The sequence below is a fragment of the Ursus americanus genome, chromosome 12, assembly GCF_024610735.1.
Source record: "Ursus americanus isolate L20-20 chromosome 12, mUrsAme1.1.p, whole genome shotgun sequence".
In the NCBI taxonomy this organism is placed as follows: domain Eukaryota; kingdom Metazoa; phylum Chordata; class Mammalia; order Carnivora; family Ursidae; genus Ursus; species Ursus americanus.
In genome coordinates, this window is record NC_142138.1 from 39577501 (window position 1) to 39589430 (window position 11930).

Consider the following 11930-nt stretch of genomic DNA (forward strand, 5'->3'; position numbering starts at 1 on the left):
CAAGTGAGTGCATTTTGATAACTGCTGTGCCTAATTTGTAACAATTACTGTCAACCTTCAGTTAAGAGACTGTTCATTCCACACTGGCCTAGAAAAGAGTGAAATGTATGACTCGTGTGCATAATTTTATTCACATCATATTTCATACTGATTATGTATTGATGACATTGATTCATTTACTCTTTACAGCGCCACTTGCATGGATATTAAATCTTATTGACCACAGATGAATTTTAATTTCAGATTGGTGATAGATTTTTCCATCAGCTCTGATAGTATGTTTGACTTTTTCATCATTAACCCAGGCAATCACACAGCACTGAGTTATTGCATTGAAACAAAAAGTGCACACTTCACTTGGTAATTCTTTATGGATTTACAATAGGAACTTCATTAATGTCTGTTGTAAGGATCACAAAAAAAAAAACACAACATTTATCTGCAAATAGGAATTTAGCAAGCTTCAAAAGTCTCAGGAAAAAATATTAGGCTTCTTTGTCTTCTGTAATGCATTTTCTTAATGCCGTGTGTGGGGAAAATGACTAATATTTGAAAACTTTTAACCATTTAAAATTATCCTGCCATATTTTAATGCTGATTTTTATCGTTTTCCCTTACTCACATTTGTGGTATAAGTTTAAATTATTTTCCATTTCTTTATTAAGTAAATGTCAATTACATCAAAATAGGCACACTTTTCTTTGTTTAGTTTACTAATATGGGAAGCTACCTAGCATACCATTTTAAGAATAGAAGTCTAATTTTTTATTGCAAATTAACCAGTCACCATTGATGAGGCATTTCAAGCTTCTTTAAGGAATGCCAGTACATACAAATACTTAAGATTTTTATGGTTTGAATTGTAATGAAGTGTGAATCTGTCGGGCAGAGTTGAGAACAGGGGATAGGTAACATAAATATTTTGAGATAACCATTTCAATTGAGAGGCAAAGCCATTTGCAATTATACTTGGGAGCCAAAAAAAAAAAAAAAGGCAAGAAAAGGAATGTGCCATGGATAAAGTGGTTGATCTCTTCCCCATCCCCTCCCATGTAAAAGCGCAGTTTTTTGCAAGTTAGATCTTAAGTTTGTTGCTGGTTTTATGCCGTTTCTTTCCCCGACTTCACAAAGGATGAGAGATGATTGTTGCAGCTCACCACCGCGCAGCATGAGGGCTCAGGGATGCGGAGACAGGATGGAAGACGCAGCCAGCTGTGGGAGCTGCGTACAGGCAGTAGCCACATTGGCTCGGCACTAAGCGCAAAGGGCAGGTCGCGAATATGAGCAGGGTCTCCCGGTACTGTCTCGTTGGGTACAAGATGACGTAAGTGGAGAGGTTTCAGGGAGGAAAGCTGGAGAAACATCTGGTTTGTGTGTTCATAAGACTGCGTGTGTTGTGCCTTTCAAATGAGTCTTCTGTTTTGCACACCTTTTTCAAGGTGGGAGAGGTAGGATGTTCGATTTGGATCCCAGAACGTAGTAGGCAACTGGAAAGGACCAACTGGTACAAACTTCCTTAATGTTGGAAGCCAGAAATAGACAGGTGGCCTTCAAAAATGAATAGCTCTTAAAAGGCAGAGGGAAGTATAACTTAAGGATATGTTCTTGTCAGACGTCGGTAAGAAGCTGTGTTTTGGGGGTGACGTTAATTAAGAACATTTCCCTGTTGGCACAAATGTCTCACATATTCGCCCTCAGTGCTCAGCTCACCACGAGCACAGTCAATTCTCGAGGTGGTTTTTGTAAATAGAGGTTTTGGGCAAGCCGAACGTGGTCCAGAGGGATATTAATGAGAAGGCAAGGGGGGAGGGGTAATGAAAACACACTTCCTGGTGGAACGTAAACTGCCTTTTGGACCTAGAGAATGCTTTACAATTACTTTCCCAAAACCTGTAGCGTTTCTTTTCTAGACGAGATGAGATGGGGAGAAATGACAGACCGCCCCACTCTATCATTTTTTTCTCTCTCCTCGTTCTCCATATTTTTGGTAGGGAAAACTGGACATCAGTTTGGGCCGTTTTCCTTTTATTTACGGAACCAATTACATTTTTAGTGCATGATGCATAATAAATATGGCCAAGCATCCTCTGGCTTAGAAGTAATGAGTTGATGATTTGTACGCCCCTTCCTTAAAGGCAGCTGATTGTATAGAAAGTGTAGGTCCCCATCATCTGGTCCCTTTAAACTTCTATTCCTGAAATTTGTCGCCAGTGTCTGGGATGTGTAGTTTAGCCGCTGCTCTGCACCGTTGGCTTTGGTGTATTCCGAGAAAAAATAATTTTGAGTTTATAAATCCTGTAGTGTCTTGAGTGAAATCTCAGACCACTAGTGTTCAAGGACTACAAAATTTTATAGCCTATATCATTTAAAGGAGGCTGGGCCAGCCTCAGGAGAATATTGCCTTCTGGAGAGTTACGTATATACAGTCAGGAATTGTGGCTAATTTTTTTTTTTCTCCCTAATTTTTGCCTGCTCTGGAATTCTTTCTTCCACTCAAGAGTGGCTGTTCCATCTAGAATTATCTGCGCTTTTCAGTAAAATACGAACTCACATCTCTTTAGTTGGAGGAAGATTTAGCAAGTGTTCTGGTTTACATATCACTCCGCAGTTCCCCCGTAGTTACATAATTGGTGTTGTGTGTGTCCATCGTAGAGGACATTTGATGCTCATTTATTAAATATGCTTGCTGGCTGCCGCCGCATCTTTGTTCTGGACAGACAAATTACCTTTCTCACACTGAGCTTCCACTCTGGGGAATTAAGCCTCCACCACTTTAATTAGCTTGGAAGTGGGGGGTTGCAGTTCCTAATCGACTTCAGGCTCTTAGTAAGTTAGGGAAAGGGTGAAACGAGAACTTCCTGGGAAGCTCAAAATGTCATTTAAAAACCATAAAAACCTAATATATATTATTTCATTTTGGTAATTGCAAACAGATTGTATTTGACGACTGTGTGGATTATCATTTCTAACTTAGACATGAAAGTTAGACTTCCCTTGAACTATGTTTTTTAATTGAGCACAAGTCATTAACATATTACACGTGTGATTCTCATATATTTACAATATTTATGTAATATTAAGTGACATAGCAGATAGGCAGTACTAAGTGAAAAGTAGCATCTGAATGTTTGTATGCATATATGTACACCACGCACACGCACACGCACACACGCATTCAGACACATGCAGTTAGGTTAAGAAGGACATGGGTGAATAGATGTCACCTGGGGATGTCAGAATGGTAACTGCCAGTATTTGTTTAGCTTTTATTACTTGCCAGGCACTGTTGAAAGGGCTCCATCTATATTATGTAATCCTTACAACAGCCTTCTTATCCCCACTTTAGAGATGAGGAAACTGAGACACAGAGTCACTTTGCCAGGGGTTACACAGTTGAGCATATTAAGCCAAACTTCCTTGCGGGGCGCTTGGCTCTGAATGTGCATTTAAGATACTCCTACTAGGCGAGATGTAATTCATTCTTTTCAGAAAGAAACTGGCTTTTAAGAGAGTTAAGCAATTCATCGTAGGACTTTACACCAGAAACTTTCTGAAAGTCCATTTATTGTCTCATTTTCTCTGCTAGTAAAACTGCAGAAAATGTTATGCTTTAGTTCTTCACTGCCGGAGTAAGGAGCGTAGAAAGGCTCCATCAAGTCACAGTTGGAAAGTAATCTAATAAAAGAAGATTAGTGAACGTAGAGGAGACAAAAGCAGTCATGTTTGAGTTTAATATCTCAAATTTAGCATTTTAGCTAAGATGCCCGTTTTTATTTCTTGCAGGTCTGCTAAAAGGTCAGAGTAATGCAGAATGCGTGCCTTCATCTCAGATCTTGCTCATCACAGGTGGACCCCACGTGTCTTCAGTAGACAAGTCACCTTTGTAGCTAGCACCAGTGCCGGCTCCATGCATCGCACCTTCTTTAGTCTTGATTGCCCTTCCCGCATTTATTGGTGTATTAAAATGACTGAATATGAACATTAAGGACTCCATGAACCTGGGCTAATGGGAGACTGTAGAGAAAATGAAAAAAGATCCACCGGAGGACATCTTTGGGGGGGGGGGAGCTTGGGAGGAGGGAAATGACTAATGAAGCTAATTAACAGCAGCGTTCAAACCCGCTTTCTACCCTCGTTAACAATTAGCAGGGCACTGGCCAGAGTTTGTACCCTGTGTTTTACCTTAACAACATTCCCTTTGCTCTTTGTATATTTAAGTGTTGTAAGGAAATGTGTTTCAATCAAAACTGAACATGAGATAAAGGAAAGAGATGTGGCTTTTGTGATATTCTATCACAAACACTTTTATTGTATCTCTGTAAAATACAATGTATGTATGCATGTAAGTGTTTTCGTCCTAATGTTGCTACTTCCATGGCAAAGGAAGAAAAAAAAAAACAAAAAAAAAGAAAAAAAATTGGAAAAAAAAATCAGGCTCATAGCAGCTACTGTGTAGAAATTTCCCCCTACTTCTAATTTGCTGAATGAAGAAAAAAATCTTTTATTTGTGATATTTTCAGAGACATTTGCTCTAGTATGGTGTATTTAAATAATAAAAACTTAAAAGAAAAAATACTCGATGGAGTTTGGATTTAAACACTGCTTTTTCTCTTCTGTATTTTGGAAAATTTAGTAGTTTTTTGTTGTTGTTGTTTGATACCAACTTCACTTTAAATCTTAGGGGTCGAGGGAGGTGGTGTGTGTGTTTATTTAGCTCTGGGCCAGTAAGGTTTTCTTCAAATTACTTGACCATGCCGTTTTTGGCAGGGCTACAAAGCAATGTTTCTAAGGGAGTCCTTTTTATATAAGTTCAGAATATTCTGGTAACTTAAGCACTTCATTGCACTTCTATATCACAGTGAATCTTTTGTGTTTATATATAAATATTTGTTCGATTCTTCAGCTATTCTGTTGATTCATTCTTCCTCAGTAGGAAAGCCTTGGGTATTGATGAAAAGCATGCTAAAGACCGTGGCACAGCCATCTTGTTCTCTTCAGGTTTCTGGCTTTTGAAGGAAATCGCATTTCTAACCCAGACCCGTACATATCGTGAAGTTTCTTTAGTCGTTAGGGACCCAGAGCTCTGTTACAGACGTCTTCGGTGGGTGACACAGCCATTTCCTGGTGAGCTTTTAGACTCCTGTGGTCTGCTGTATGATTTGTTTATTTTGTTTTGCTCTTACGCTCCTCTGCCAGCTCTGCCTTTCCATATGTTTGGGGTAGGATTTGGATTTCACTTAGTAGTCATCTTGAGATACTCAGTTGCTAGTTCTGGGCTGCAGTGTGTCCCCAACAGTGCCTGCATTGCGTGCGGTGGTCCCCCGTGGCAAGCATGTGCAGGCCAAGCACTCGGGGGCCCATGGCCAGTGTTAGAAGGAGGAAAAAACCAGAGAGGCTACACTGCCAGGCTTGGGAGCAAATCTCAACTACAACTTCACTCACAGGTTCCTAAAACCAGGTGTGTGTATCATGCTCCTTTAAATATCCTTTCTAAAAATGGCATTTGTTTTATTTTCTCCTGTTCCAGAAAAGCTCCCAATGTAGACCTCTCAGAACAGGTTAGATAGAGAGGTCTAGCTCGGTACATCTCAACGAGCAGTCAGCTTCCGTTTGGGTCTTCTGCTTTCAAAGACTCCAGTCCAAGAGGAAAAAAAAGCAGTTCCTCAAAACTGTGAACCTCCTGTAGGAGAACTGAAATAGAGTTAAAGCGAACAGATCTGTTAGAGCTTTATGAAAAGAAAATGCAAGGGAAAAAAATGAACAAAATCACAGACATAACCGTATCTATTTGAGTTAAATCCTTGGGGAATTTCTAGGAACTAGTTCTGGTTCTTAATTTTTTTTTTTTCTCCTTTAAGATACTTTAAAGGAATGTGGACTCTTCAGGACAGAAAGGGGGAGATGTGTTAATAAGAATGCAGGCATCCTCCATTCTTTTTGGCATAAGCACTCGTGTCCCATAGAGTGCGGAAATTCAAAGGGGATCGTTAGTAACTTTTAGTAAGTAATACCGTGTGGCATTTGGTGATGTGGAGGGCTCAGGTCATTAAAGACTTTAAATGAACTATTATATGGCTAGCTCCTCAAGCACTGCTGCATATTTCATAACGAGCTTCTAAAAGCATTTCTTAAGTTGCAGACCTATAAGATTACAAATGTCACTCATGTTAGTATAATCCACATGCAAGTGATGAAGCCTTCTCTTTGATGTGCTAAATTGGAGAAGGACTAATGGAGCTATGAATATACAATAGAACATATTTAAGTAGTAGTCTTGCTTTAGGTAAAACACTTTCTTGAAACCAGAGGCATTTCAAACAATAAAACCTGGCTCTAATGGGGATGCTCTGTGTGGATAGAGAGCTCCTAAAAACACTCAGGTTTATTCTGATGTGAGCAGTGATTGTGTTCCTCCCCCAACCCCAACGTGGCTTAGAAAAAAAAAATCCAGCAGCTTGTTCACCTTTCATCCACTGCATTTGTGATGCTAGTGAGATATACTCCATTCTTTTGAAAGGACTTATTTAGTATTAACCACATCATAGAGCAAGATGGCCCCCAATCCCTACAAGCAAGTGCAATTAAATAAAAGCGAATGTTACTGAGCCCTGCTGAACTCCTGATAAAAAATGTTTATGATAACATATAAATCTCTCAATCATGCAAATTGTCACTCTTGCTAATGAAACCATTTTGTAAAAAGATTGTCCCCTGAATGGGTTTAATGCTTTTTTTTTTACCTACTGTCTACTTAGATTTGCACACACTGAAAGGCAGGAGAGCCGGGAAGAAGCTTTTCCAAACCAAATCGTTTGCCACCAGAAACTATCTCCAGCTCTTCATGATTTATTAGGAAATAGTTTAACACGGGCTGTAGTGTCTTATAAAATGCAAAATGAGAAGACGGTCACACCAAAATGAAGCCTGTGAAATTGTCATCCTCTTACTGTTAACTGTATTTAAATTCTTTCTTTTGCTCTTATTAACACTGATATTTGAAACAACTAATCATCTAAAATGAAGCTCTTAAATTAAATGGCTTTAAATGTCAATATAGTAAGATTCTAATGTGTACTACTATTTATATAAAATATTTCTTTGGGCCAATAAATTATACAACAGTGAGTCCGGGAGCTATATATCAAGGCACCAGTGAAGAGTTTCCCTGTAGCCTAAATAATTGTACTGAAATGGAGACGAGGTTGTCCAGAGACCCCTTCACCCGGGCAGTCGATCCTGGGCGCTCCTGGGCGCTCCTGCACCCACGACTCCCTTTGAGAGGTCGTCGGAGACACAGCATTTACAAGTTGATGTTACTTGTCACTTTTGTTACTAAGACTCACCTATTGTCAGTCCAGCCAAGTCACAGAAATGCTTATTGCAGTTAAATAGCAATTTGTTTCCATGAAACTGCAATTAAAGTATTACGGAGCAGCCATTTTAGATTGGCAAGGCTCTGAACGCATGTTAAACAGCCCGCAGCTCCCACTTGCAGAGCCCGAGACCCGAGCAGCAGCGAAGGGCAGCGCGTCCGCCCGTGGTGGGTATCGAGCGGAGAGGCGCTGGTAGCCCTCGGCTCCCATCGTGAGCACGCTGAGAGCAATGACAAGTCAGGGCCGAGTTCTGGAAGGTGAACTTGCAACTTACCTCAAGTGAATACGCTTTTCGGTTGTACAAGAAGTGCTTTATGCCGGTAGAGCGGTGCCTGTTTCCTAGAGGGAATGTTTTCGAGTTCAGATTGATTCTGCTGAGAATGGACTGCAACTCGGAGGCCTCAGGCCAATAATGTACTGCAGGTCCTGACATGTTACAGCTGTGTAAACAGGGCCATTCTATCTCCTAAATCACAACTAATAAAGCAGAGGATGAAAATCAATTGATTCTGTTATAAGTTCTTTGAATGACACTAGAAAGTTGTTTAATGACTCTGTTAGAATGGACAAGCCTGGGTTTAGCCACCAAAAATACCTCTTTTAATCCTCTCTCTCTGCTCAGAAACAGGGCAGGACAGCCGTTCCCGGTGCTGCATCCCCACCACCACATCCAGACCTGCGGGGGGAAGGAAAGCACGTGAACTGAGCTCTTGCAGCCGATCTGAAGTTCAGGATTTGTGAGAAAGGTGAAGTGCAAAGGTTTTATTGAAAATGCGAAACATTGATGTAAGATCCTGAGAGAGGAAGGGATTTTAGAGGTGGTGTTTCAAAATGCAATTAGCACTGAATTCTAACCAGCTTGGAAACAATCATTAGCTCACGAGAACAGGAGGCATCTCACCTTCCTTCGGCCTAGAAAGTTCTCCCCTACCTCGAATCAAAAGGTTTACGTCCTCAGCTTTTTCACAAATAATTTTCTTGTGCATTTATTTGTAGGCTTTCACCTGTGTTGTTTGAGCTGCGATTTTTTTTTTTTAAGTAAGTGGAACACAAACAGTTTCTTCCTAAATTAATTTTTCATTTGCAGTGAATTGAATGCTTTTAGGAACTGAAAAGAGAAAATCTGGAGACAAACTGAATTTACAAATGAAGATTAATTATGAAAGCTGGAAAGGAAATTGCTTGCTACAATTGCGGGCTACAATTGTATACCTTTTTCTTTATTTAAATAAGGTTAGGTAGAGATGGGTGTGTCTTAAATACCGCAGATCCCTCCAAGGCCTCTACACTCAGTTTCTGTCATCAGTCACGGGCCTTCCGCTTTCCATACACCTTAACATCTTCAACTAGAATGTGTAATATAATAACTTTCTCTTGGAGTTGTGGAGGGCTTTGTAGCTGTGTTTATATGTTCACATTTACAGTGAACAAGTTCTTAACACGTGTTATCTCAGTCCTCACAATAACCCGCTTGATTGTTATTGCCTCGGTTTTACAGATGAAGTGGTGAAGGGTCGGGGAGGTGATGGTCAGAAGCAGGACCAGGGTGAGAGGGAAGCAGCACACGGGTGCTCTCCTTGGGTGCAGAATCTGGGGAGTACCAAAGAATCAGTAATCAAGGTAATGTTTTAATGCGACATTTTTAAATATGAAATGAATGCAAAAGCATCTATGGTGAACAAAACATCACAATGTCAAATAAAGGTAGGATCGGTATTACTTCTCTTGACTTTTGCGTCCGGCTCCGACATGGCTGGGCACTGTTATCAAGACCCACGGTGCCAGAGCCGCTATTTGAACCCTGGCATTTGGGGCACTTTGGGAGAATTGTGTCATACGTTGTTAGGCTGCCACAACAACGTACTTTATTCTATGAGCTATAACTAGGTTTTTTCCTCCCCTTAAAAAACACCAAGTATTGCATTTTATCTTTATCCAACCTGGAATACCGACTCCTTAGCTTGCCCGTGTATTTGAGCCTTGCTCTGAAAGAAATTTCTGTTCAGTTTTGACAAATGTCGACTACTTCATGACGAGTAATTAAGTATCATTGGTAACAACTCTGCCTACAAGTTGTTGGGGAGGAAAAAGAGCAAGACTTCGATAATCATGTTAGTCCAGAGAGTAAAATGGATGACTGTATCTCACTGTATCCCGTACAGAGTAGTAAATGGTATGTTTCAAATGTTTGAATTGAACTACGTGTTCTGTCTGCAGATAATACTTGTGGCAAAGAACAGGTCAACGAATTCAGTTATACAGAAGTAGCATACTTCCATAGGTATAAAAGAGGTCATATACACACACAACAATTTATGTAGAAAATTCTTACGTGTTTGAGCATGATGTGAGAAGCAGATATATCGTGCAAGAACTAATATTCATGTTTGTTGTTTTAAGATGGGAGAGCACTGAAGTATTCAAATGGAACAGATTATACCTTTAATTACATCCAAATATAATTCTGAGCTGAGTTTTAAAATTTTGTTGGCTGTGCTTTCTATTTTCCCATTAATTGCTAGAATCCAAAAAGATCTCAAAATTTGTAAATAAATTACGATAACACACCATTAAATCCAAGCTGCCTTTATTACAAAGAGAAAAAAATAGCTAAGGAAAAATTTCTACTCAATTTAATAAAATAAAAATTTCTACTCAAAATAATAAAGTTATTTTGATGTTGATAGAATGGGTAAGCAAAAAAAGATTTTTGGTTTTTGGCTCAGGTTCCTGAGTGGATTTCGGTGCCAAAGTACCAGTTCTCAAAGCCTATGAGGTCTATATGTTATTGCATGCAATAGCTCGGCCCAATGAGTCTGCAGGCTGTTTTTTAATCTTTTATTCTGCTGTGTGCAAAATGAGACTTAAGTTAGCCAATATATGTTTGTTTGTTTGTTTTCCAGTCTGAAGACTAAATTACTCTTCTCATTGGATATGGATGAATATACATACATCCTCTTTAGGTGTAAGGACCTGAAAAATATGCATAGACCAACACCCAGTCTATTTTCAAAACTACAGAATATTGATTGTAAAGAAGAAGATGCTATGTATTTGTTACGTGTAGATTATGACCTAAGCTCATAAAATCAGTAAGTTTCATCTGGTGCCATCACTGAGGCAAAGGCAGGATTGGTCCCAGGTAGTGAGGCTGCCAGACCCCTGCTCTCAACCACTGACGTACACTACTGTCTGTAGTATGACTGAAAACCACCGTACATTGCAGCTTTTCAGCAAATGCCACCCATACCCAGAGACGCCGAATCAGTACAAGCAGTAGCCTGCATAGTGTTTCTCAGCTAGTTTTTTGTTGGTATTGTTTTCTTGCGTTGTTGGCAGGAGGTGGGCATAGACGTTCATAGAATTTATAGTAGAGAGGATATTTTCTCTTATGATTCTAGGCTTTGGAGAAATTTCTATCTTGAGAAAAAGGGAGTAGGGAGAATGGAAGGAACACTTGTCTGCATAAATCGCTTTTCAAGGGAGAATTGAGGGGCTGGAGTCTCGCCGTGCGGATCAGGAAGAAGGCTGGACGGGCCCCCCAGACACCCTCACCACGCACCCCGTTTACATGGTTTCGTCTTATTTCGCTACTATCAATGAGACCCTCTTCCCCACCCACAGAGGATGCTGTTACCGTGCACGGTGGAGCTCAGGCTGTGTTTTTCTGTGCTGCAAGCCTGTGCACGGCTGTGACATCAGGACGTCTCCGACATTAGCAGCATTGGCAGTTTTTAAGTTGATGTGATACAGCATTTGGTGACACTTCACAGGTGTGTCAGGGAGAGCTGAGCTGAAATGAAAATTGCAATAGAAAAAAAGCAGACTCCGATGTTCTTGATGAAGTTTGGGGTACCACCGTGGCAAGAAACATTGCCTCTGGTTTGTTAAAGCTACAGCCGCTGGAAATCTAATCCTCCCCTTCTCCGAGAGTGAAGTGGATCAGTGGGGCCGGAAGTGATGGAGGGGGCAGGTTTGAGTTTTCTGATTTGTTACTGAATGAATCAGGCAGATAAACAGGCTTGATTTTCAAAGGACAGGCAATCCTAAATGGATTTCTGACACTGAGGCTTTTAGGTCGGTCTTTCTTCCTGGGGATGGGTGTAATTCACCAACCCCAGCAGTTACCTCATGCTGTAAGCAATTGTTTTTTCACCCTCTCTAACTAGTAAAATGTGTTCTAAAATTTTTTTCTTAAAAAAAAAAGGGAAAAAGATTCTGGCTGGCTTCGGTGCTCTTGAAAGCCAGACAGTCTTTGCTCTAAGCCAAGCAAAGGTGTAACTATAATATTTTTTCTCCCTAAGTTGTGTTTTATATTTTTTTTAGCCCAGGATTTGATTTCCAACAGGCCCACCAAAGGATTCTGCCTCTGGAATCCCCTTATTTTGCATGCAGATGGCATGTTAATGAACTCATTACTGTGCATTTTATCCAGCTCTGGACAGATTTGTGACATTATTTTTCAAAACAAAACGGGGTTAGGCAGTTGGTTGGTTGGGTTTGATGAGAATTGGGTGACTAAGTTAAAAAAATATTTCCCCAAACACTACCAACCTG

General features: G+C 40.2%; 1 protein-coding gene across 2 annotated transcripts in view; it reads left to right on the top strand.

Moving 5' to 3' along the window:
* Positions 1 to 4575, top strand: part of LMO4 (LIM domain only 4) — a 17186-nt gene extending 12611 nt beyond the window's left edge. For both annotated transcript variants that reach the window (XM_045801853.2, XM_045801854.2), the window contains exon 5: positions 3784 to 4575. In XM_045801853.2, the coding sequence (XP_045657809.1) occupies positions 3784 to 3792 (9 nt within the window). In that variant the 3' untranslated portion in view covers positions 3793 to 4575. The remainder of the gene's footprint in view (positions 1 to 3783) is intronic.
* The last annotated feature ends 7355 nt before the right edge of the window (positions 4576 to 11930 follow it).